Below are 26,435 nucleotides of genomic sequence, written 5' to 3'. Positions count from 1 at the left end.
TGGCATCTCTGCTGATAAGGAGTGAGGGCTGGAGGGGATTGTGGGGGAGCTCTGGAAGTTTCACCTGCTGAAGTCCTTCCTGTTGTGTAGGCAGAGGACTGTGATCTCTGGGAGTGACAATTCCTGTCCTTCTGGTGTTGGTCAATACAATGGGATCCAGTTTTGAAAAAGGAAATTTTTCTTGAGTGGAGCGTCTTGGCAGAATGAGTGAGATTTGAAAGGTGATGAAAAAAGCCCTTTAGAAAAATGTTTTCAGAGACACCACTGTAGATGTTACTTGCAGCATAAGTATAATACAAAGACAATGAGAGAGAACACCTGAATTTTAGTGTGCTTGTTTAAAAAGAAACACCTCAAGGTCTCTTAATGTCTTTATAAATTATTTGTAAATTACTTGTCTTTACACATGCCTCATCCAGACCTGAAAGTCCCATTGCCCTTTTATTTCCCATTTTCATCTAATTCCTCCCAGTAATGTCACCTTCAGATAGTTAAATGTTATCAATAATTCCTTGGTTTGCTATTGCATATTTCGTGCAGCTATGAAAACAAGATGTTTTTATTCAGATTCAATTTTGTTTGCAATAAGGTACAAGCAACCTTAAAAAAATATTGCTGAATTTAAGACTTCAGAAGCTATGATTGCACACAGCCAACATCCTCACTTCCAGCCGTGACTGAAAATGCTTTCTTAAAGTTTCTCTACAATTTCAAAAGATAGTGTTTCCCATACAGAGAATTACCTCAATCCAATGTTTTATTAACATTGTAGGCATTTTTGTTATAGCTTATTGAACATTCCAGTGTTTTTCATAACACACAGTTATTTGAGGGTGCCTGGATAGATTTTTTATTTAGCAATATAGAGTCAATCTCTCACACTGAGACAGAATGTTTCTCATTGGTAACCAGGCTTGTGTTTTACTGGCAAGGATGCCTGTCAGTGCTGCAGGGCAAGGCAAGGAGAGGGAATTAAAAGTGAATTCCTGTTACACCAGGGGTGATCCTGTTCTTCTGCTGAATGTGTCTACAGAGTGTGCTTGTAGGGATTGGAACACTGGGATGAGAGATCTGTAATATGTAAATTGCTGGAAAATTATTTTAACGTTGTCTGAATATTCCATTTACTGTACCATGGCCAAGCAGAGCTCGGATTGCAGGGGCTGTTATTGAATTCTGGTTTTTTTCAGTGAGTTCAATGAAATTTGAGGTAAGGTCTTTACAAAGTTGTGGTAATAGATCAAGCAAGAGAAAATGCTTCTGTTGTGTTGTATTTGTGGGGTGCCCCGATGAAGGCAGGAATGATGGATCTGACTCCATGCTCTCAGAAGGCTAATTTATTATTTTATGATACTATATTATATTAAAGAATACCAAACTAAACTATTCTAAAGAATACAGAAAGGATACTTACTGAAGGCTAAAAGATAGTAATGAAAATTTGTGACTCTCTCCAGAGCCCTGACACAGCTTGGCCCTGATTGGCCAAAAACAACTCCCAGCAGAATGCAATGGAACAATCACCTGGGGGTAAACAACCTCCAAACACATTCCACATGAGCACAACACAGGAGAAGCAAATGAGATAAGAATTGTTTTCCTTTTCTCTGAGGTTTCTCAGCTTCCCAGGAGAAAAATCCTGGGTGAAGGGATTTTCCAGAAAATGTGAATGCCACACTGTTGTGCTTCTGGAACATGCTTCTTTATCCTTAACACAGGATTCTTTAAACATTACTGATTTCTAAAGGAACTGTAATGTTTGTAAATAGGAGTTATTCTACCCCATTTGTTAAAGCAAACAGCAAGTACAATAAGCAAATTTATGTGATGCAAAGAAAAACTGCAGTAGTGCCACGTGTCACGCCATTTCTCCAAGTAAATTTCAGTTTGATTTTGCACTTTAAACTGTTGGCTTGAACTTTGAAAGATGATGTTGGGTTGGTTTGTGGAAGAAGTATTCTGCCCCTATTTTGTCATGCTTATTATTAGGTTACCAGAGAGACAGCTGCAGTTGGCTTAAAATGGTGCACTAAAAATATTGAAGAGTCTAGCCTTGGGGAAGCAGAGCAGTAAAATGGCAACAAGAATATTCATTTAGCACAGTTAGCTGGGGATGTGAGAGATGCTTTCAAAAGCATAATATATCACAGGACAATTTTTATTATATTGCTTTTGTCCCTTACTGCTTCTATTGATCTTTTTCAAATAAATTTTTCAAAATTCTCAGCTATCCGTCTTCAGAGCCATAAAATAAGGTTGACATTAATAAGGGTTTCATAGATGCCATTTCACCAAGAGAGCAGAAGGGACAGATTCTGTCTATTCAATATGCCCTTTGAATTAATTTAATTAAATATAGCTTGTTTGTTCATTAGAAAAGATTTTAGCTGAAAATGTATTAATCAGGGTGGGTAACTTGCACATTCAAAAGCTCCATTAATGGGGTAGTACAAAGGAAATTATTAGTATTTATCACTGTGATTCATTGTACTAATTTTCAGGTGTTTAGGTTTCATTTTTCAAAATATTTCAGCATTTCCAGCTCAGGAGCACTTGAGCCCACCCTGAAAGCATCCAGATGAATGGCCTGCTGCTTGCCTACAAATGGCCACAGCTTGATTACATATCAGTCAAGCAAAACACCAAGCAACAAGAGAATTTAGCATCATACCACAGGAAAGAAAGGGCTCAGGGTTTAGAACCTTCAGAGAGATATGCTCAGCCTTCCAAATTCACCTAAATCTTTATTGTGCAAGTGCTGTGTGACAGAGCATTGGGAACTTGAAAAGATTCACTGCTTTATCAGCTGAAATAGCCTACTGCCAAATCTAAAATATTAGTTCACCATTTCAATAAATATTATGTAGCATACATGGACACACAAACTAACACATGGTATGTGTGTATACTTATTATATTTGACACAATTTCTTCCTGATGTATTTTTTATTCTTCATAATCCTGCTAGGGAATTTTCTATTTTGCCCTTTTTTCTGTCTTTCACTGTGTGTTGCCTGCCAAATTTGAGGGAATTCCTTCATGCTTTTCTGAGTACTTTGAAAACCCCTCATCTCCTAACTTAAATGCTGAATTCATTGATCTTTATTCAAATTTAGCTCTCATACACTTACACATTTTGTACTGCCAGGATTTGGAATTCTGACTACACTAGGCAGCAATTATGCTACTTACATTTGCAAAGTATCTTTTGCATGTGAAATTTCTAGGAAAATAATTCAGGAATAATAGCTTTATGATCAGCTGATAGAAAATCTGAAATTGATAGGCTCCTCCCAAACTGAATAACCCTCCTACATACTGCCCATCAAATCTGAAGCATAAATTGGGTTGCAAGCCCCTCACAAAAGTGAGAGCTGCCCAGCTGAGAGTCTTGGATGTGTTTGCATCCTGACTGCCAGACTGACCCACACTCCCTTTCATACTTCAACGTGTTGGAAGAAAATTTTCCAGGACTGTTCTTTTGGCCAAAGTTCATTCCTGCCAGCTTTGTCCTTCTCTGACTCCAGCCAGCTGTGAAAGGTCTCCAGTGGCATTTGACAGGCTGTGTGGGAAATAAGTCACACCCTGTGTCCAATGGATGTAGCTCACTGAACCAAAAAGAGTTTTGTACTTTTATAGATGATAGTGTCACACCTGAGTACAGAGAGAAAGAGCAGAGCCCCTGCTGCTCCCTTCCTTTAGTTTATTTTAGTTGTGTGCTTTCTCTTCACTTTCCCAGCTGTCCTCTAAACCCACCTGAGCAACTGGTACCATCTGACTGTTCTGGTATTTGGCTTGCACAGCTGGATTGTTACCAACTGCACCCCTGTGGGTACTTGTCTGAGAAAATCCAATCAGCTAATGAAATTCTGCTCCTTCCATCAACTGATTATCAAATTCCTTCTACAGTTACACCAGCCTGTCTCTCTTCCAACACTGCATATTTTTGTTTACCCAGGCAGTCTGTGACTCTCCCTTTCCTTGCCTTTCCTGAATGCCAGTTTTTTAAAATTCAAATGCATTTAGTATATCAAAAAAACAATATTTATTTGGATTATTTAATGTAATAATACTTATTTGGGAAGGATACAAAGGTAAGACCTTTGTATCTCTTCAGAGTCAAGTAACGTTCCTTTAAATTTGTTGGGTAATTATTTGGTTTTATTTATTTTATTTTACAAAAACAATTTTATATGTTCAAGTATAAATGTTTTGTAGTATCTACTGGATCACACTTAGAAGTGAGAGGTATTTGCTTGACTTGAGGGTTCTGTGCTGCAGGATCTGCTTTCCTGTGGCAGCCCAGTGAGGTAGTGCACTGTGCTGCCATACAAAAACCAGAATAGTGCAGCTTGTGCCTGTCTGAGGATGTGCATCAGAAATAAAATTCCTCCTCTAATTATGTCTATTTAGGAAAGATCTTTATGTAATAAAGGCTTTTATTTTGGAGGAAGAAATCAGTTGGCACTAGAGAGATTTGTTGACTTTGGCAGACACCTCCTGAAATCAACAGATTGTTTCTTTTACCTACAGAATACTGAATAAGCCTCTAAACAATAGAAGTTTACTTGTGTAGACTTTACCCTAATGGCATCTTCACTTAATTGTGCTGATAAAACCTTTATGGTAAATTCAGCAACCCCTCTCCTTTTTATCAAGGTTGTCAGCCTGCAAATGGTTTCAGAGACAGGATCTCCTTATGGGAATACATTAGCAATATTTGATCCAACCACTGTTTGTCTTTCTTGTGTTAACTTTGAGTAGGAGGGAGTCTGCAATCAACATTTAGAGCTGCTGGTTCTGTGGTACTGGTAATTCCACCCCTCCCTCAGACTGACTTCTGATTTTGAGGGGTCCAAACCACAGTGGAAATCTGTATCACAGAGCCCCTGTGAGATATAAGAAAGCATAAGCCCCAAAGCAAGTAGTTTCAGGAGAGCATGGGCACTCCAGTTGGTTTCCTACTCAGTTGCTGAGCACCTCCCTGTCCAGAAGGCAAAGGTACAGATGGGACGTAAGGATTTTACTTAATTTCTTCTGCTAATGCTGTAAAGGAAAAAAATCTCATTATTGGAAATGAATTAATTTTGAGGAAATGTGTTAAAAGGCTGCAGCCAGAGGCAGGACTATTAGAGAAAAGAGTTCAGATAAAGGAAGTTTGGTAAAATTGCTAGCAACTGGAACTGTATATTGAAATGTAATTGAAACCTATTATTAGAGGTATTGAGCATTTTTATTATTCAGAGTAGTGCTACCAGTCCTGCATACAGTACTGTGAGCTCTTTTTTAGCAGTTAAGGACAGCAGCCTTTAGTCTGATTTTTTAACTGTGTTCTGAGAGTTGTGGGTTTGATGTTCTGTTTCCTGCAAGCCTCTGCCATGCAGGAATGAGATGGTTTGTACAAGAACCATCTGGGAAACAGCACGACAGTGCTGGCTCTCTTCCTTGGGGTTTTCTCCTCTTGCATAAAAATGTAAGGATGAAGCAGATCCCATCAATCCAGCAAAGCCTGAGTGACAAAGACAAGCACAGTCAGTCTGTGTTGCAGAGGATCTTTCAGCATCTACAGAAATTGAAAAGGAGAGTTGGATTCTTTCCTCCTGCAGCTATTTCTCAGCTTCTTCCTCAGCTTCATCCTCCAACATCTGTGGAACAAGCTGGTGCCTGGGTAACTCCTGTGCAGTACAAAGGCCTTTCTCACAGCAGCCTGTAGTGCAGAAGTTCCTCAGGGTGTCCCAGAGCAAATATTTTGGTTTGGGTTTTTTTCCCTGTAAGTTGCTAAGATGGGAAATATGAAGGATAGTAACATTTGGAATTACTTGGCAAGTAAGTGCTAGCACATCTGAGTATGTGTGGTGGTGTTTGAGGGTTCCCAGGATGAGGGAAGAGATGAGAATCTTCACTCCATGGTTCAGAAGGCTGATTTATTATTTTATGATATATATTATGTTAAAAGAAAATGATATATCAAACTATACTAAAGAAAGGAGACATCAGAAAGCTAGAAAGGAATGACTAATAAAATCTCGTGACAGACTCAGAATCCAACACAGCTGGCTGTGATTGGCCATTACTTAAAAACAATTCACATGCAACCAATCAAAGATGCACCTCCTGGTAAGCAACCCCCAGCCCACACTCCACAGCTATCAGATAATTATTGTTTACATTTCTTTTCTGAGGCTTCTCAGCTCCTCAGGAGAAAAATCCTGGCGAAAGGATTTTCAGAAAAGATGTCAGTGACAAATATGCATGTAGGAGGTACAGTTGTAGGAAGGAATGGAAAGATAAAGAGTTCTGGCCCATGAGAGGCATGCCAGCCTCTCCCCCAGATGTGAAAGGCACACCTGGCTGTGCCTGTGCCTGTCAGTCTGGCTGCTGCACTGACACAAGTTCTAAAGGGAACCTTTCACATCACCAGCCCTGTCACATCATCTTTCCCTGCTAGAAATGTTTTTAAGAGAACAGAAGAAATGCCACCTCACTCTGCTGACCTCCTAACAGGATTTACTGCAAGGAGCAGGTATTCACAGTACTAAGTTGGTACTGTCCATTATGGTGGCAAAGAAAGTGCATGAGAGCTCTCACTGAAGCCTTCTTACCTACCTGTCCCTAGCAGCACCAATAACTTTCAATAACTTTCAGTGGACATGCATGATTTTATAGATAATAAACATCTTCTTTTTTTCCCCTTTAGGAATTCTTTCAAGACCCCCATGTGGTTCCTTCCCAGTGTAATATGGGATATGTTAAGGATGAGCTATTTGCTGGTTTTGCCAATTTATTTTTTTATTTTTCCTTTATATCTGTTCTGCTACAAATTCTGCTTCTTTTGATGTTGTGCAGAAATGCATTACTGCTTCACAAAAGTCTCTGTTTACTCACAATTTCAAACCAGAAAACATGCAGATGTAGAACTGAACTTGCACCTTCCCTGAGAATACTGAGACTAGAGATGAGTAAATATGCTTTCAGTAGCTCTGGAAGGAATTTTTTGATTCTCATAATGGTTTTTGTATACTTTGAGTTGTATTTCTTACCAGCACTTTCTGCTTTCTGCACAGTTATACTTTCTTACAAATATTTATATGCAAAAAAAAAAACCCCAAACTACTCTTACACCATATTTCTCTTCTTCTCATTCAGAAATTGGCTGGTTCCAAAATAGATATATTTTAGAAGATTCCCATATGGAGTGTGTGCATTGATGGGGAGGAAGTGTGACTGTGCTTTCTCCACACCACTGCCTTGCTCCAGGGGTGCTTACAGTATTCTGCTGTGATCTTGTCTAAAACACTTTTGCATTCTTCTCCTCCATAAAACAGCATGGCATGCTATGAATTATATATTTACAGCAAGGCAGATGTGTCTGTCAGCTCAGTCACGAGATACAATGATGTGGGGTTTGGCCTCTAAGTGGTTAACAATTGCAAAAGGTTCTTTTTAATGCCTAGAAATCTAGGCACTTTATTTTTTATTTTTAGTGTAGTGGAAAATAAATCTTAAACATTTCTTCTGTTATCTAGCACTTTGAGCCTTTTCATAGCATTTGTAACATCTCTTTGCCAACACTCCATCTGTGATTTTAGCTTGCAGGAAACACTTTGCAAATCTGTTATTAGCTTAGATGCAGAGAGCTGCTGTTTAAATATTAATTGTTACTTCTCTCATAAGTGCAGTCAAACCCACTCAGTCACTTGTGAAGTTCAATGAATGTTGAAGGGGAGGGAGTGAGTCAGGGGTAGGGCTGCTCTTAGCTGGAGCAAGGGTCCTGCTCAGGGACCAGTGCAAAGTAGAGAAGTGTCCTGATGCCCCTTCTCCCTCTCCTTCTCCTTCTCCTTTCTCCCTCTCCTTCTCATTTTCCTTCTCTCCCTCTCCTTCTCATTTTCCTTCTCATTTTCCTTCTCCTTCTCCTTCTTTCTCTTTCTCCTTCTCCCTCTCCTTCTCCTTCATTCTCTTTCTCCCTCTCCTTCTCCTTCATTCTCCTTCTCCTTCTCCCTCTCCTCCTTCTTCTTTCTCCTTCTCCTTCTCCCTCTCCCTCTCCTTCTCATTTTCCTTCTCCTTCTTTCTCCTTCTCCCTCTCCCTCTCCTTCTCCCTCTCCTTCACCCTCTCCCTCTCCTTCTTCTCCCTCTACCTCTCCTTCTCCTTCTCCTCCCTTCTCCTTCTCCTTCTCCTTCTCCTTCTCCTTCTCCTTCTCCTTCTCCTTCTCCTTCTCCTTCTCCTTCTCCTTCTCCTTCTCCTTCTCCTTCTCCTTCTCCTTCTCCTTCTCCTTCTCCTTCTCCTCCTTCTCCTTCTCCTTCTCCTCCAATAAGAAATAAAAAGCAGTAACTTTAAACAGTGATTTTAAACTTTAAACAGTCCTTGCACACTCAATGGACTTCCTGCCAGCCTGGCTGTGAGCAAGAGGAACATCACACAGTGGTGGCAGGAAAAGATGGGATCCATCAGCTGTTTGAAATCCTAGTTGCTGGGCACATACACTTCTGGAGAACTTCAGTCTTTTTTCATCAAAAATCACATCTCAGCAGAGACATTTTATATGGGGGTTGAGCCCTTCTCATATTTTCAGTCATGACCCACACTCTATTTAATTTCTTAATTCCACAAAACATACTTTAGCCCTTACAATAAAAATTTAAAAAGCAAAATATTATGTGTTTACAGACATTTCAGTGAAGTATTTGATAGAGGTGAGGAACACAGTATTTAACACCATCCTGTTTTCTGTGGATTAGCAGAGCATTGTAATTGTCATCTGCATTTTCAATGTAAGGGAAAGATGATCAGCCCCATTAAAACCATATGATGTATTTTTTCCTCTCTTCTTTTTCCAGATGGTGACTAATCTTTTATTGCTGAGGTGGTTTGCCTAAGGTGTAATCTGAGATTTTTTCCTCTTGTCATTTTAGTGAGTTGCTTCTCTCTGTGCTTGCAGGTGGACTGAATTTTAATATGCTACATTTTGTTAATTGCTTAGAATGTTGATGCTTTTCCTATAATCCTTCAAATGCATGTTTTAAAGACTGAAGTATTACCCACATATTCCTTTTATCTTGCAGCATTCTGTGAAGAAGGGTGCAGATATGGTGGAACTTGTGTAGCTCCCAACAAATGTCTCTGCCCCTCTGGATTCACTGGAAGTCACTGTGAGAAAGGTAAAGCTTTACTGACAAACACCTTCTCAGGTAATGAGAAGTATGGTATGTGCAAGAAGTAATTCCTTTCTATTCTTTCATTCTGCTTGATGTTTTCTCTCCAGTGAAGATATGACTGTTCCATTTCTGCCTTTTCTGCACTGAAAGTTTGTCTTGTCTGAAACTTTCCATGCTGAATTTTATCAGGAATGTATCTGCTTTTGCTTCCAGCATGCACTTTTAGTTAATTAGAAGGGACATCAAATGAAAAATGTTTGCTCCACCAGTTTCCTGTGGTGCAAGCTCAAGGTTTCCTTCTGCTTCTACTAAATTTGTTGTGCAAATTAGACCAGAATTCAGATGATTGCTTTTCACTTCAAGTTATTGAATTATTAATATTTGATTTGTTTCTAAGTCACAGTTTTTATAGAATCACAGCCTATTCAATGATATCTCACAAGTCATGATTAGATTTTGCCTGTTCCCAGATTTTTCTTTTTCAAAATCTGCTTCTGGCAGCATCATAGTTCTACCTTGCAGATTGTTTCACAAAGAGCTGGTTCCTTGTCTGCCTTAAATGGGGAGAAATGGATCTTATCAAACTCCATATAGGACTCTTATTATTTTCTTTATTTAGCAGATTTGGGATTTGATTTTGGTTTGTATTTATTGAGGTTATATATTACTTAACTAACTCAGTGATGGGAGGTTTTTTTGCACTGCACGTTTGTTACTACCTGTTTACCCATGTATTTATTTTTGGATATGAACTGGATTGTTACTGTAGTGTGGAAGAGATCATAATTGGTGAATTTTTAAAGGAAGAAATAAATGAAAACAGAAAAACAACTGTTACAGTTGAATTAGTGGAACCACTTTTAACCCAGAGATTGTGCAGTAATTTGTGTGTTTGTTAAAGTCACTTAAGCCCAGTTGTCAATAAATCTGCTTCAAATAGTTCCTGAGAACTGCTAAATACTTCTGTGATGTGCTAAAAGCCCATAGTTTCTAGTTGTCAGCATTGTTTATGATTGTTTAAGAATGAACTAGGACATTAATATTTTCATCTCATCTAGAATAAGTCTGAGTACTTAATTACTTTTGCCTGTAGCCTTGTTTTAAATAGGAAAAGCCCTCCCAAGCCTCCTGCCATCCAGCAGTAAGCACTGGCAGCATCACAGGGAAGCAATGCAAGGCATTCCCACCTCAGAGCCCTGCCTGCCCTGGCTCCCCTGCTGCTAATCCTTCCTGCTGGTAGCCCATGAGTAATTTGCTCATTCCTTCCTAAAACATCTGCTCCTCAGAGGCATCAGTACACTCAGAGGGATGCAGGACCCTGGAGAAGTGCTCTGTGGATGTGATATATGGAGCTGCCAGCACTGCCCAAAGGGACCCTGCCCACCCAGGACCTCAGGCCACATTTCAGCTCCTCTGCCTGTGATTCCTTCACCCAAGGATCTCAGAACATTCTTTTTCCTTAGTGCTGTGAAGGGACCTTCATATCTAGAGCACAGATTCTCTAAACTGTTGAAGTGATGGTTTAAAATTGATAAATGGAGGACATAACCATTTTTGACTCCTATGTTTTTCATGGCTTTTGTGTTGTTTTGATCTACAATATGAGTTAGCACACCAAGCAAAGGAAGCATGGCAGGTATGGTACTCTCATTATATCAAGCAATTTAGAGGTAGATGTCAGAAGGCAATAGCTTCTGTGAATAAAATCTATACAACTTGAACCAGAAGGCACTTTATTTTTTTCTTTGAAGGTGTATAGAGTTTACCAGTATGCTACAAATCAAGGTAATGATGCTAACTTTGAGAAATCTGACATACAGGCTGGTTTGAGAATGAACAGGGCTTTGTGCATGAGAATTTGTCACATTTTAGTTGTGTGGGAGGGTTTAAAAACTTCAGCAGATACATCTTATGTCATATGCATATTTCAGTGGCTAAGTGCACATCAGATCTGTGAGAACAGCTTCAGCCTTCTGAAGGTGCATGTCCTGGCCAGAGTGAATGCTCAGAGAGGTGATGAACCACCTTGGAAGCAGGCTTCCTTCTGCTTCACTGATTCCCCCTAACAGATGTAGTGCTTTCAGGAGCAGGAGGCAGCTCAGGAAAGGCTTTCTTCATTGTCTCCCAAAGGACACCTGAGTTGTGGGGGTACCAGTTGTGGTTTCTCTGGGTCTGGATTGAAGGCACTGGAGACAGCAGTTCATGTTCACACTCAGGTGTTTATTTTTTATCAGTAAAACAGTCTCACTGCTGGGAGTTCTGCAGCTTTCCATTAGAAGGCACAAAATGCCCAACAGTCTCTTGGTACAAGGGCTTTTAAGACTGAACTGTCCAATTAAGAGCTGACACCTGGATTATTTCCCTTTTACCCCAGTAACTGATCCCACAGAGCTGCCATGGGGACTTTTCTGCCCAATTACAGAATGCCACCCAAACCCATGGAGAAGGAGGAAGAAGAAGCATGAAGAAGAAACCCAGGACCACACCCTGTGCCCTCCATCTTGCTTCCATCCACAGCACACTAAAAATCCCAAACCCTCAATTTCTCACCCAGTGACACACCCACACTGCTCTCTAGAATCTATTTCACACTTTTGTGGGTTCCAGTCTATCTTGAAGTCTGGGAAACTTTCTCCATGGATGATGGTCAGAGTCAGAGCTCCCCTGGGGGTCAGGGCATCTCAGAGCAGACAGAGAAATATTCCCTGTGGTGCCCTGGGTTTCCACACTAAGTATTCTAACCCCATGTTTGTTGATCTCCTGTTATCTTTAACATTAGAAATAAGCACTTTGTTTTATTCAGTATATGGTCCCACTCCCTCAATCACTATGACACAGACCTAAGACAATAAAGTGGTGGAGCAACAATTCAAATCAAAGCCTAAATGCTCTTGGCAAAGCCTTGTCTGGTGGAAGCTCACAGCGAAGTGAGGTGTATCAGAAGTAAAGTGATGTGTTTTGGTCATGTATTAAACTTGCCACAGTGCATTTGAAAATGTCCTTCAAACTGACAACACAGCAACATCTTGTGCATTATTTGTGAGCTGAAAAGGACTCGTCATCAGCTAAAAACAGTGTGACCCAAATTGGCTTCAATGCCATGGAAAGGGTAAAATAAGCCAGTAATTAGAGATGATGTTGAAAAGCAGGTGTGTTTACTTCTGAATATGAATCATATGTTACTCATAGATTCTGACTGCCTGGTTGAAATTACGATATTAAGTTAATTAAAAATTCAGAGATATTTGAGAAGGGCAGGATTTATACCAGTAATTTACTCAGGTGAAATTAAAATACACATTTAAGGCTTATGTACAGATACATAATTCAGCATGCTGCTAGGAAGAATTACCTCTTGTCATTTGCTTTGGTTGATGTGAGAAATCATCATAACAGTTGTGGGGCTACCTTTCCTTTTTGAAGGTGAACTGCAAATTGATATTCACAAATACTGTCAAGTAATTCCTTTCTCCATCCATTCTTTATCATGCAGTTTCTTTAAGTATGTGCTTGATGCTTCTAACTGAATTTTTGTAATATTTAGGATCTGATTTATCTTCAAATCACTTCTTTTTTTGTTCATTTAGTGTTCTTCTGCCAGGGCTGGAATCTGTGATCTCTGTGATCACTACCATTTGATGATATTTAACACAGTTGTGATCCAGCTTGTGTTGGAAAACCTTTGCTGTTGGAATTTTTAGTGACATTGCTGTATGATTCCAGCATGGTGGCTGAGCTGGAGAGAGACATCTGTAACTGTCTGTAACACTGTGGGCTTGAACCCAGGTGCATCCTTGGCAGGGATCCCTGTTAAAGGCTTCTGAGAGACATTTTGATGTGCAGAGAGGAGTGCAAATAGAGTACTCTGTGAGACTTGTTGGCAGCATGAACTCAAGTGCCCCAATTTTGCATCCATCTCATCTTTTTGCAACCTTTAAAACAGAAAAACTCTGGATAATTCATTGAGCTGCTTTTTTCTGTCTGTGGATGGGCGACAGGTCAGTGGAGTTTTAATGCTGGTTTTGTGGACAGGTTCACAGTTATTCTGTATTGTGGAGTGTAAGTCCACTACTGCTGCTGATGAAGTGGTGAGGATGAGATAGACAGGACAACCTATGATGTCAAAGGTAGGAGTAAACAGATGATTGAATGCCTGGAAATTGTAGGCATTCCTTGAACACCTGCCTGTGACACTGTTCACAGGGGTCCCAGGATGAGGGAAGAGACGAGAAAGTTGACTCCATGTTTCAGAAGGCTGATTTATTATTTTATGATATATATTATGTTAAAACTATACTAAAAGAATAGAAGAAAGGATTTCATCAGAAGGCTTAGCTAAGAATAGAAAAGGAATGAATAACAAAGGTTTGTGACTGACTGAGACAGTCTGGACAGCTGGACTGGGATTGGCCATTAATGAGAAACAACCACATGAGACCAATCCCAGATCCACCTGTTGCATCCCACAGCAGCAGATAATCATTGTTTGCATTTTGTTCCTGAGGCCTCTCAGCTTCTCAGGAGGGAAAAAATCCTAAGGAAAGGATTTTTCATAGAACATGACAGTGACACCTGCCTGCATGTGCTTGGAGTCCTGGGTGTGGATCTAAGAAATGCATCTGAACACTCTGGGATCTGACCAGTGGTGGGAGTTATTTACAGTGTCTGTCTGTACAAATTATAATTTTGGGTGATGAGCTGGAAACTGCAAAAGGGTCTGAGGCGGTGGGCTCCCAACTAAGGGCATGGAAAGGAAAGTGCAGTATTTTTCCAGGGGCTGCAGGAGGGCTTTTGGCAATGGGAGAGCATTGCCTCCGAAACAGATTAAACACAAGTGCACCATAGCTTTTCTCCCCTGTCTTGTGACAGCTGCTGTCCAAAGTGGTACACAATAAATGGGAGTATGTTTCTGGTACATCAGAAGGGCTTTGTGTGGGCTGGAGCTCATGGAGGTGGATATATCTGTGATAGCAGTACATGTGTGTTTAGTCTTTGCTGAAAGCACTGAAAAATATAGAGAGATGACAAAGAATTACCTGCTGATTCTAAACAGAAGCAAGGGTAAGATATGGCAGCAGACTGTCAGGATGTGATAATTACTAGGGTTATTTTTCATGTTGTTTTGGGCTTGGCCTGCAAAGAATCATCTGATATTGGGGAGAGAGAGAGAGTATTTCAGTATGTACCGTGGCTGATAAATGTGCTTTGAATTCTATTAATTACATTGCAAGCAAGTCAGTAAATCAAGACTTGCTGTAGTTATGTATGGATTCTTCAGCACCTCACTGCTTTCACAGGTGTGTAATAAAATGTTGCTGTGCTTACATCTTCAGTATGTGATGTTACATCATGGGGATGAGGAGGTCTTTAGCTGACTTGTTTCATCATAGTTGGCAGTATGGGCAGTTCTTGTCTAAGAAGCTGCATAATGTCTTTGTATTCTTGTCTCTTAAATTGCTTCTTCTGGAATATTTTTTCTTCTGCAGTCCTTTGGGTAAAACCCCCCATAGTCTCTATTCCTGTGGACCCTGCAGTTAGAAAAAATGTGAGAATTGTATTTATATGTGCAGTTTCTTTGATTCTTAAACTGGGTTAACGTTTAGGTGTGTATCTATATCAAAGACATTTCAGTCAAGGAGCCTGCTTTAAAAAATAAGCAAATAAAAACCAAAGCAAAGCAGAGAAAGAGATTTTTCCACGAGTATGGTAAGCTAAATGTCAAAACTCCCTGCCTTTCTCTATCTAGGATCTCTTGTAAAATAAGAAGTGAGGTTTATTTTGGGAAACAAACCAGCTGTGCAGCTGTGGGAACAAGGCTTTGCATGAGATTCTTTCTAAAGCCTCTAATTTCAAGGTGAGGCAAAGCCAAGATAGAGTGAGACAAGAGGGGTGAAGCAGGGGATGCTCAGCTTATTACAGAGAACAGTGGCTGTGGTTGATGTGTCACTCCTGAGGGTGTGACAGACCCAGAGATGGCAGATGTTCCAGGTGGCTGAGGTTGTCCTGCTCCATTTGCTGCCAATCTGTTTGCAGCATTTGCCCCAGCGGTGCTTATTGCAAAATGGCAAGGGTGACATCTTAATGTGATGGAAAAAACAAAGCTGTCATTTGTAAAGATACCAGGGAATAGATCAAAGAATATTTACTAGAAAAATCTGAGTAAGGCCATCTCTGAGGATCAAGGGGACATCTGTCTGCAAATCAACAAGGAACTGTCAGTGGAAGAAAAAGTTGTTTTATCTCAGTGTCAATCTCCCAGACCAAGAACAGCATTCATCACCCAGCTGACCCTCACATGAGGAGACAACTCATCAGTGTTTACTCTGCCTTATACATATATATGCAATAGTTTGGTTTTACAAGCCAGGAAAAAACACTAAGCAGACTGACTGGGTTTGGGGTGGTGGTTTTGTGGTGGTGGTTTGTTGGGTTTTTTATGTAATATATTTACCTTCCTGGGTAGTTTATTTGTTATATGCCGGTCTTTGAGTTTGTATATTTTTCTTAAATTGAAGAAATACCAGCTGTATTAATCTGTTACCTGAAATGATACCTTGACAAGCAACAAATTGTTCTAATGTTCTAGTGTTTTATTATTGTTATGGCTTGTGGTCATACATATTGGGTCTGTGTGGCTAAGTTTTGGTAGGGAATGGAGAGCAGGGAGGCTTCTCTGGAGAAGCTGCCAGAAGCTTTTGCCTGTCCAAGACAGACCCAACACTGGCCAAGGCCAAGCCCACCAGTGACAGTGGTATTGCCTCTGGGATAATGTATTTAAGAAAGCCCAAATGTTACTGAACACCAGCAATTGCAGCTGGAGAGAGGAGTGAGAATGTGAGAAAGCTTTGCAGACAGCCAGGTTAGTGAAGGATGGGCAGAGGTGCCTGTCTTTCCTAGGTGAGACAAGGGCATGGTGTGAGGAATACAGGCTGTCCTAGCTAAACAGGCAAGAAAATGCTAGAACCCACCTCTCTTTGGCGTGGACTGAGCACCTGGAATGGCTGGGGAAGGGAGGTTGGTTTGTGCCTGTTCCCTTTCTTTGTGCTGCACAGTGCTGGCTGTTTATTTGCCCAGCCCACTGGAACCTGGGCTAGCTCTGAACACTCTGGGAGCCATGACAGGGAGGAGGGAAGAGCTGGGAACTGGGGTGTGCCACATCTGGGACTGGGGAATAGCTGGGATTGGGGTGTGCCTACATCTGGGACTGGGAAACAGCTGGGATTGAGGTGTGCCCACATCTGGGACTGGGAAACAGCTGGGATTGGGGTGTGCCCACATCTGAACCTAAAGAGCTGCAAGCTCTGTAGTGCACGCTGTTACAGCCACAGCAAGGACAAGGAGTTAGGAGCAGGCTCTTTGTCTTGAGGTTCCACAGAGAAGGTTTCTTCCAGGTGAAGGGATTAAGGCAGAAAACCCCAAGTGCCTCAGTGGAAGGGGTTAAATACAGCTACAAACCAGGGGGTGGATACAGAAAACCAACCAATAGGGGGATTTCAGGGGTGGAGCAAGGGGATTACATCAACACTGTGGGACCAATCAGGATAGGGGCAGGAGAGGGGAAAAGACACATGGACCAATGGGGCCTCTGGATTAGAGGAGTTCCCAGTGGGTGTTTCAATCAGGGGTTGGCCCAGTGGGTGAGTGGCAGGGAACATTCAGGAAAAAGGGCAGGGTCACCTTGACAGGCAGAGAAAGAGGGGCAGGGTCACCTTGATGGGCAGGGAAAAAGGGGCAGGGTCACCTTGATGGGCAGGGAAAAAGGGGCAGGGTCACCTTGATGGGCAGGGTCACCTTGACAGGCAGAGAAAGAGGGGCAGGGTCACCTTGATGGGCAGGGTCACCTTGATGGGCAGGGAAAAAGGGGCAGGGTCACCTTGACAGGCAGGGAAAGGACTAGAACAAAGGGAGGAGAATAGCTTGAGGGACAACTTTAAGGGAGGGCACAACTTAGGGAAAAACCAACTTGGGGAAAACAGAATGAACCATTTAACAATAACTTAATGAAATAAACACGACCCGCAACATTTATTCATCCATAAATTCTAATTAGGTTCTACGGGAGGATCATCATGTTCAGATTAGGAGCAGCAAACTCTGAACTCTAAATATAAAAGCCCTATGTTCCTGCTGAACTTCCTGCAGCTGAGAGCTTATCTGGCCAAGTTTTGTAGAAAAGCCTGGCTCAGACTGAGGCATTGGGATTGGTTCTCTGTTAGAGGCTGTGTTGCTTTAGTCCATTCAAAGGGTTCTCAGTCTCTAATTTAGCATCTGTCCAGTTTAACACCAGGAACATCTCTCACACGTTCTGTGTGCAGCCATATCTGCTTGAGGTTCCTCTTGGATTCTGAGGACTCAAGCAGTGAGATTTAAATTTGTTTCAAGCGGCAGAAATCACCATTGAACCTACTTAAAGAAAACAGAACTATGGAGTGTTCAAAATCCTGGGCAAATATTTGTATTTGGGCAAATAGAAATATTCATATGTTAATGAAATTTCCATTTTGCGACTAAGACGTTTCCATATATGAAGCTTCCCTTGTGATGTGAGCTGTACAGAAAAGACAGTTCCTTTAAAATACCAACTTCATGGTGAATTAACTACAAATGACATCTCATTTTACTGTGATTTAAAAAACAAAAAAAAAACCAGCAAGTCTGCTTTTGAGTGCAGTGCAGTAATGATAATTTATAACTTATTTTTCAGGACATTGCGACCCCTTTTATTTTTTAAACTTTTTTCCAGGCAGATGCCTACATTAGTGGAAAACAGTAATTCTACAGAGAAGTACCAGAATTAGGTAGTAGACCAGCTGAAAACTGAATAAAAACTACCTCAAGCTCTCCAGCTACAGGCAGTATTTAGGGAACATTACTGAGTTTAATAAGCTCTTTGCCACCTTACTTTTTCTTATTAATAGCCAGCTCTGGACTGGAGAATCAACCATGAATATTTAAATTTGCTGATAACCTAGAAATAAAACTCCAGACTCAATAAAACTCAGGCAGGCATAGAGAGGTACTTAAAATTTTTAACACAGGAATCCTATTGGCTTCAATGGGAATTTCACCTCAATGGAAGCCTTAGGATCTGGTCCAACTGAATTAGGTGAAATGAATAATAAATGGCTATAGTGAAATAAAAGAGCATCTAGAATAGTGTTTTTGTGTGGAACAATCTGTGTAACCAATGAAGCTGCCAATGATGAATATACCATTTTTAAATTCTTAATCTAAAGGAGGTAATCTAGGAGTGAGATCCTACTCAAACTGAGTAGAGAATTCAGTCTCATAAGAAAAAGGGTACAACTGAGAATTTTACTGTGTGGAGCCACGTTTCTGCTGAAGTTCAAAACAGTGAATGATAACATTTAATGAGTGATCTCATTGAGGTTAATCAAGATGTAGTGGGGGAAAATGTGCTTCATTCATCAAAATAAGCATAAGAAACCAATTTCTTTTTGAGAAATACTCTGACAAGTAAAGGAACTGGAGAAAACCACATGAGAAAAAATCGTGCTAATGTTGTACAGCTTATTGTGTGTTTAATTCAGACATAAAGTCAGTTTTTCTGCTTTTTTTTTCAATATGAGATTTTTTTCCTCTGAAAAAATTACAGTACAAGAATGCTTTAAGCAAAAGAAGTAAATGTAAGCAGCAAGCTGGCACTGGGGACAGGAGGTCACTGGGATCCTTTGTCCTGCTGTCTTGGTTTTGAAAGTCAGATGTCTGCTAAGGAAGGCAGGAGCCTCCCCTGAAATGGAAAATGTAAACCCCCCCTCCCAAATTGCTATAAATTTTAAATTAAGAGGCTCTCAGGCAAAAAATATGGGAGCAGGAAATAGCCATTCTTTAATAGGGAAGAAAATAAAAGGATAAAATAAACAATGCAGTACACTAGAACAACACTGACAGAATCAGAACACAACCTGACACCCTGTGGGTTAGGGTGCTGGCAGCAGTCCCATTGCAATTGTGGCTGCAGCCCTCCTGCAGTGTCAGGTGTGGTTCTACTGGAGCAGGGATCCTGTAGAAAGGTGCAGTCTTCCTCTGAAGATCCAGTGGAAAAGGCAGCTGCTGTTCCTCTGGGAAATCCAGCACCAGAAAAAGCCATGCTGGTGTTCCAGAATCTCCAGATTATATCTGGGTAGCAATGCTTGGCTCCTCCCTCTGGGCTCACATCTCCCAGTGGGATGCTGTAGTTCTTATCAGCCATGCAGGGACATTCAGTACCCTGTTATCAGCACAGATGTCTCCCCAGTTGTGGAAGAGATAAGGAACAGAAGACAATTGCCATACAGATGGTAAATAGAATGCAATTTGCTTGGCAATCCAGGACACCTGCCCACAGTCTTTCTCCCAGCTCTCCGTGGGTGTCTGACTCAGCTCAGCCCTCTGTGGCTGTGCAGCCCACCAGGGCCAGCAGGACCCTGATGCCCAAAGTCGTGCCAAGCATGGCTTGGCCCACTTGGGGTGGCAGAATCCTGTGGGATTTGGCTCTCTGGGCATCCTCTCTGGTTTTGGCTGTCCCCAGTGTCCTTGTCCCACAGACCCTGGCTCTGCCAAGTACTACTGCCTTCTCTGGGTGCTGAAGGGTGTCCAACAGGAGAAGCACAGTGCTGTGAGGGACAGAGATCTTCCATTTGGGATTGCCTGGGACAACGTGGACCAGAACAATATCTGTGAGGCTGTGGCACTGCATGGGATGCATGCCAATATGTCCCAACAGGGAGCCCTTAAATCATCTGCCCAAGGTCCTGAAAGACAAGGAGGTCCATGCTGGCTCAGTGTTCTCCAGCTGTATCCAACTAGACAGGAGGTGCTTGGACTTTCCAGGAAACTCCAGCCCTGTTAATCTAATCTTGATAGCAGAAAAAATGATGGAGAAGGTCATACTTGGCACTGCTGGGGAGTGGTAGAAGGACAATGCCAGCGTCAGCCATGGGCAGCGTGAGGTAACAGAGGGAAATTCCTGTCTAACTGATGGATTATCCTGCTGTCACAAGGGCACCCATCTCATGGATGGTGGGAAGGCAATGCAGGTTCTGTTTCAGGATTTTAAGTGGACTCTTGATCCTGTCCCTAACAGAATACATGTGGGGCAGGTGTCCAGGTGTGAGTTGAGCAGGGACAGGGTGTGCTGGGTGAAGAACTGGCTGGTGTACTGGTTTTCAGTGGGATAGGATCCATTTTCTTCTCAGTGAGTGGCACAGAGCTGGGTTTTGATTCAGGATGGGAATCCTGAATGGCACAGATGGATAACACACAGATGGTTTGGATGTTGCTGAGCAGAGTTTGCCCTCCTCTGGGCTCTGGAGGGTCCAATGAGATAATCCATGTTTTTCAGGGGGAAGGGAGGGATGGGCGTCGAGGACAGAGGAAACGAACGCACCTTAAACCCCTTTATCTTGTCTCCATCCTCATTTGTGAGGTGGCCATCCACATCCTGGAAAGGGGACAATGACATTTCAATGTTATTTCTACAATGGGGTTTTTTTTTTTCCCCACTAACGTATTTCAAACCGCTCTTTTTATGGTGCCCTGCATTTCTGGCCACCTTCATCTCCCGCTGAGCTTTCGCCACACCAAATTTCTCTCTCCAGGAGCTGGAAGCATCTGTGTATTCTTCTTCTCCTGACCTGGATTCCACAGGGCACACAGCTTCCTTTTCCATCCTCTGTCCCAGAGAAGATGCCTGTCCAGGCAAGCCAGCCTTGTGCCTCGCCTGCTTGCCTTCCCTCATTTGGATTTGGGCATCGCCTGCTCCTGCGCCCTTAGGAGGTGACGTTTCCAAAGCGACCAGCACTGAGGGAGCCCAAGACCTTCAAGAAGCATTTTCCCCAGGGACCTTGCTTAGCAGTTCCCTGAGCAGCCTGAAGTCTGCTCTCTTCATGCTCCGAGCTGGGGCTTTGCTGGCGCCCTTTTCCTCTTGTCAGAGGTCTGAGCCTCCATTTCTTTGGGGTGGCTGTGGTCCAGAGGGCCGCCAATCCCCGCTTGGCCCAGGGCACGTGGGGCTCAGACGGCGGCCTGGCTCTAGGGGGGCTAAGCCGGAGAGTCCGGGGCTGTGGGGAGGCTCCCGCCTTACTGGGAGGAGGCTTCCTGGGGAGGAAGAAGGCTCTGGCATGAGCCACGAGCCCCCTGGCCTAGGGACAGCAGTGGGGGACGTGTCTGTGGCGGATGCTGTCTGGGAGGAGCTGTGGGTGTGCGGTGTGGGGCTGAGCTCAGGGAGTTCCCCCAGCCCAGCAGGCAGAAAGCCCCTGGCACACAGCCAGAGCCACATTTCAGGACACCAGGAACAGCCCCTCCCTCAGCAGCGCTCCCAGCTCCCAACAAAGGTTGGTTATTCCCGTGGGTGCTGCCAAGAGAATAGGGCTGGACACCCTAAAAAGGGGGGGGGGGGCAACACCCCAGGGGCAAAGCCAGCACGGGGGGGAATGAGAGGGATGGGTGTGAGAGGGCCCCCTCTACCCCTCCTGTCCCACACCAGAGAGCAGGCACCTTCCTGGGACATATCCAGGAGGATATTCAGGACCATCCTTGCCTGGGAAAGGTGTGCCAGGGAAATCTGGGAAGGATCAGTGTCCAGCTCTGTGTCCTGAGGGCCACCTTTCCCACCCCATGCTCCCTACAGGTCCAGCTTTGCAGGAAGGAGCCACAGGAACCTCTTGGCCTTTGATGGACTTTTCTTCCAGGAATTTGCTGTGGAACTCATTTCTCTTTTTTCCTCTTTCTGAGCTCCTGTAAACACAGCATAAAGCTGGAAGGGGTGGGAGGGAGGGAGAACACACAGCTGGGGGCTCTTGGGTGAGAGCTCTTCCCATGTTGATCAGAATTAATGACCACAAAAGCATTGGGCTGACATCTGGAGGAAGAGATCATGTCCCCACTCATGTAATCCTTGGAAGGTGAATAAAATGGGATAAATCACTTTCTTAGGTGACTTATGTAGATTGTAGCTTATGTACAATGAGGATAACTAATCCAATTATTTTGCTTTAAGGAGTCAGGGTGAAAATGTGAGTTAAACCCACTCTGAAGGGAGTGCCATCCCCTCTTTACTGACATTGCCTCTGTACCATCCACAATTCTGTTGAATTTCAGTCTGTCAGAGTATCTGTTTTTCCAAGACTAACACCCATGGTTTTCAACAGTGTGCTCCAGGAAGAGCTCATGAATTGTACAATACTGCACCACAGCAAAGAAGCCACAACTAAAGGAGGTGACTCTTTGCAGAATCTGCTCAATTACATGCAGTGTGTGGAATCAAGAAAACCAGTTTATCCTTTGGAGTGTGCTCATATGTATGTGCAGAGAAGAAATGAAATAGGAAGGTTTGCTGATACAGAACCTTAGAAACTTTCTTTTACCCTCCAGTCTTTTTCTGTATCAAGTGAAACATTTTGATAGTCTATCCTTCCTTTGCTAGTGATGTGTCAGTTTTCTGCAGAAAGTACCTAATGGACCCAAAAACTTCCCTTCACAGTAGACTTTTTCTGGACAATCCAACATACCATACCTGGTAAAACATTAAAAATAAGTGAGTAAAATCAGTAGAGTAATACCTGTTGTGTTTGAAAGAAGCTTGCTAATCTGTCAGTGTGGCATTGAAGCCCGTTCCAGGTTCAGTGCTCACTAACTCACTCTGCAGATTCCTGTTGATTTTGTTAGGCTTTTTTTCATGCCTGTAGTCCTCAGAGAAAGAATACGCAAGATGTTAAAATAACACTGTGCTTAAGGTGGGGTAGGTGTGAAGCACAAAAGGAAACTTGTATGGTTCTGGTTGAATATTTCCTTTGCTAGTTCCATTATGTTTGAAGCAACTTTAAAATAACAGTCACGCTCAACCTCCAGGAACTGCACGTCAAAGTTATTTTCAAACTTTTTATAGTGTTATGATAAAAATCGGTTCAGTCCTTCACATTTGCAGAAATAGAGTTCCTCCTAAATACATCAATCATTTTCTTGCTTTTAAAAAGGAACTTCTGATTTAGCAATTCAGGCAGTTCAATAGCTGGAGTTTCCTACTGCTTCAGATGTGCAACATCTGAATTATTTCTTTCAGCATGTAGTATCTACTAAGTACATCAGTCCTTTCAGAGACAGAATGGTAAAGTTTATATGTGAAAGAGTGAAATTACCTTTCTTAGCTGATTTTTTTCTGAAGAGACATTCTCTGTTTGTTGGCAATCTCATCTTCGGAATGGTACTCATTTATCTTTTGAATGAGACATGAAATGAAAGCCCTAAACCCTGCTGGTCATCAGAGATCCAGTTGAACCTGTATCTTGTTTCAGCCTGTGCAATTGAATTCTGCCTTCTTTAGCAATGTCAGAGAAGTTACTCAGTTGAAATAGCTGTCTGGCTAACGTGGAGTGGCACCCATGTCTTAATGTCATAGATGGCCATGTTTCTGTGGTAGGTTATGGATCCTTACAGCTTTTGATGGTGATTATGTGGTTTTAAATGTGAATGATTCTTAGGTGGAGTACAGGTGTGTGGATGTGTGAGGGTGAGCTCCTCCACTGTTCTCATTGCACTGTCTTGGAAGCAGTGCTATCTCTAAGTGGGCAGCACAGCTCAGCCAGGCTGTTTTCAGGTTCTTGCAGCCCTAGCACATCCTCTGGTTGTAAAGCTGCTAGGCAGAGGTGCTTTTGGAGCTGAGAAAAGTGGGGAGGCACTCACATTCTCATCAGGATCCCATGCATCACTCTCTGACATGTTGCAGCCACCCAGCTTCTTTATAATAGCCTGCCTGTTCACTGCCTGCTTAGGCTGTAGACACAACCAACTGAAGAGAGAATAAAGAGATCTTTCTCATTTTCAAGACAGTATTTCAGCAAGTTGCCAGGATGAGTCTGTCCTTTCTTTCACATTTGAGTCTCTGACCTTGAAAACCAAAGGAAGTTTCCAGGCTCAGAAGTGAAGTTGCTTTGTAGTCATGAGGAGAAGGTTGGTTCTTCTCTTGAGTTTTATCAGAGTATTAGCACTGTTTATACACAAGTGGCCAGTGTGTTTATTTTACTTGCTTACATGACTACTTACAAGAATTCCAATCTACAGATGTTTTATGAAGATCTCCTACATTTTCATTTGAAGTTTTGGAGCACAGGTGGTAGTGCAGTGTGGCAGAGATGTTTAGTTATTGGCAGTGGTTATGTAAGGAAAAACTTGTCTCTGTCAATTGTTTGTGACTGGGTTTCCTAGAAGGAGACCTAGTGGTTTCTGGGGTGTTGGTTGGTTTGCTTGTTTTCTCACTACCATAGGTTGGGTAAAGAAAGTCCTGTGAGCTGTGTCAGCCCCTGCAGGAAGTGGGTTTAGCAGCTGTGTTGGCTTTGAGGGGCCAGGTTTTGGTAGTTATCAAGGCTACAGGGGTGGCTTTTGTGAGAAGCTGCCAGAAGCTTCTCCCATGTCCTGCAGAGCCAAGGCCAGCCAGCACCAGGATGGACCTGCTGCTGGCCAAGGCCAGTGATGGGAGTAATGCCTCTGATAGCACATTTAAGGAGGAGAAGGTATTGTGCAGATGTAATTGCAGCCAGAGAATAGCAGGATGAGAACATGAGAGGAACAGCCCTGCAGATGCCCAGGTCAGGGCAGAGAGAGGGGCAGGAGCTGCTCCAGGTGCCAGAGCTGAGATTCCCCTGCAACCCCTGGTGAGGCAGCTGTGTCCCTGCAGCCCAGGGAGGGCACAGGGATGCCCAGATCCCCCTGCAGCCCAGGGAGGGAGGGCACAGGGATGCCCAGATCCACCTGCAGCCCATGGAGGGAGGGCACAGGGATGCCCAGATCCACCTGCAGCCCAGAGAGGGCACAGGGATGCCCAGATCCACCTGCAGCCCAGGGAGGGCACAGGGATGCCCAGATCCACCTGCAGCCCATGGAGGGAGGGCACAGGGATGCCCAGATCCACCTGCAGCCCATGGAGGGCACAGGGATGCCCAGATCCACCTGCAGCCCATGGAGGGCACAGGGATGCCCAGATCCACCTGCAGCCCAGGGAGGGCACAGGGATGCCCAGATCCACCTGCAGCCCATGGAGGGAGGGCACAGGGATGCCCAGATCCCCCTGCAGCCCATGGAGGGAGGGCACAGGGATGCTCAGATCCACCTGCAGCCCAGGGAGGGCACAGGGATTCCCAGATCCACCTTCAGCCTATGGAGGGAGGGCACAGGGATGCCCAGATCCACCTTCAGCCCAGGGAGGGCACAGGGATGCCCAGATCCCCCTGCAGCCCAGGGAGGGCACAGGGATGCCCAGATCCACCTGCAGCCCATGGAAGGCACAGGGATGCCCAGATCCACCTGCAGCCCATGGAAGGCACAGGGATGCCCAGATCCCCCTGCAGCCCATGGAGGGCACAGGGATGCCCAGATCCACCTGCAGCCCAGGGAGGGCACAGGGATGCCCAGATCCACCTGCAGCCCATGGAGGGCACAGGGATGCCCAGATCTACCTGCAGCCCATGGAGGGGCTCACACCAGAGCAGGGGGATGCCCAAAGGAGGCTGAACCTGTGGGAAGCCCATGCTGGAGCAGGGTCCTGGCAGGGACCTGCAGACCCATGGAGAGGGGAGCCCATGCTGGTAGTCCTGGTAGGATTTGTGACCTTGGGGGACCCATGCTGGAGCAGGGTGTAGTGGAAGGACTGCACACTGTGGAAGAGTGGCCCACACTGGAGAAGTTCATGCAGAGCTGTCTCCCGTGGGAGGTACCTCACACTGCAGCAGGGGCAGGATGCTTCTCCCAGCAGCAGAAAAAACCTGTGATGAACTGACCATAGCTCCCATTCCCCATCTCCCTGTGCTGCTGAGAGGGAGGAGGTAGAGCCTGAGAAGAAAGGAGGAATGGAGGGAAGTTGTTTTTAAGGTTTATTTTACTTTTCACTATCCTGCTCTGATTTTTGTATTGATAAATTCAATTACTATCTCCAATTCTAGCCTGTTTTGCCCATGACAGTATTTGATGAGTGATCTCTCCTGTCCTTATCTCAACTCATGAACTTTTGCTGTATTTTCCCCCTGTTCAGCTAAGAAGGGAAGTGGTAGAGAGGCTTTGGTGCATGTCTGGCATGCAGTCAGGGTCACCCATTTCAGTAGGGTGCCCAGACAGGGGCCTTTTTCCCTGATACTCATTCTCCCAGGACAGCTGTCCTGTCCACCTCTTGTGACAGCCAGAGCTCTGGAAAGTCTGTCAGTCAGTCCAAAATGAATTAAAAACTGGGGGGAAATCTCTGTGTATTTCAAGAGATTTTTGGTTATTGTCTGTTACAACCCTGGCAGGTTGTGAAT

General features: G+C 43.5%; 1 protein-coding gene across 2 annotated transcripts in view; it reads left to right on the top strand.

Annotated features, from left to right (window-relative positions):
- The window catches only part of NELL1 (neural EGFL like 1), a 300,065-nt gene that overhangs the window by 218,125 nt on the left and 55,505 nt on the right, over positions 1-26,435 (top strand). For both annotated transcript variants that reach the window (XM_059848303.1, XM_059848302.1), the window contains exon 15: positions 9,061-9,156. In XM_059848303.1, the coding sequence (XP_059704286.1) occupies positions 9,061-9,156 (96 nt within the window). The remainder of the gene's footprint in view (positions 1-9,060; positions 9,157-26,435) is intronic.

Source organism: Haemorhous mexicanus, chromosome 6 (genome assembly GCF_027477595.1).
Source record: "Haemorhous mexicanus isolate bHaeMex1 chromosome 6, bHaeMex1.pri, whole genome shotgun sequence".
NCBI classification, from domain to species: domain Eukaryota; kingdom Metazoa; phylum Chordata; class Aves; order Passeriformes; family Fringillidae; genus Haemorhous; species Haemorhous mexicanus.
The sequence above is the reverse complement of the archived record's forward strand: the minus strand, read 5'-3'. Positions and strand labels throughout refer to the sequence as shown.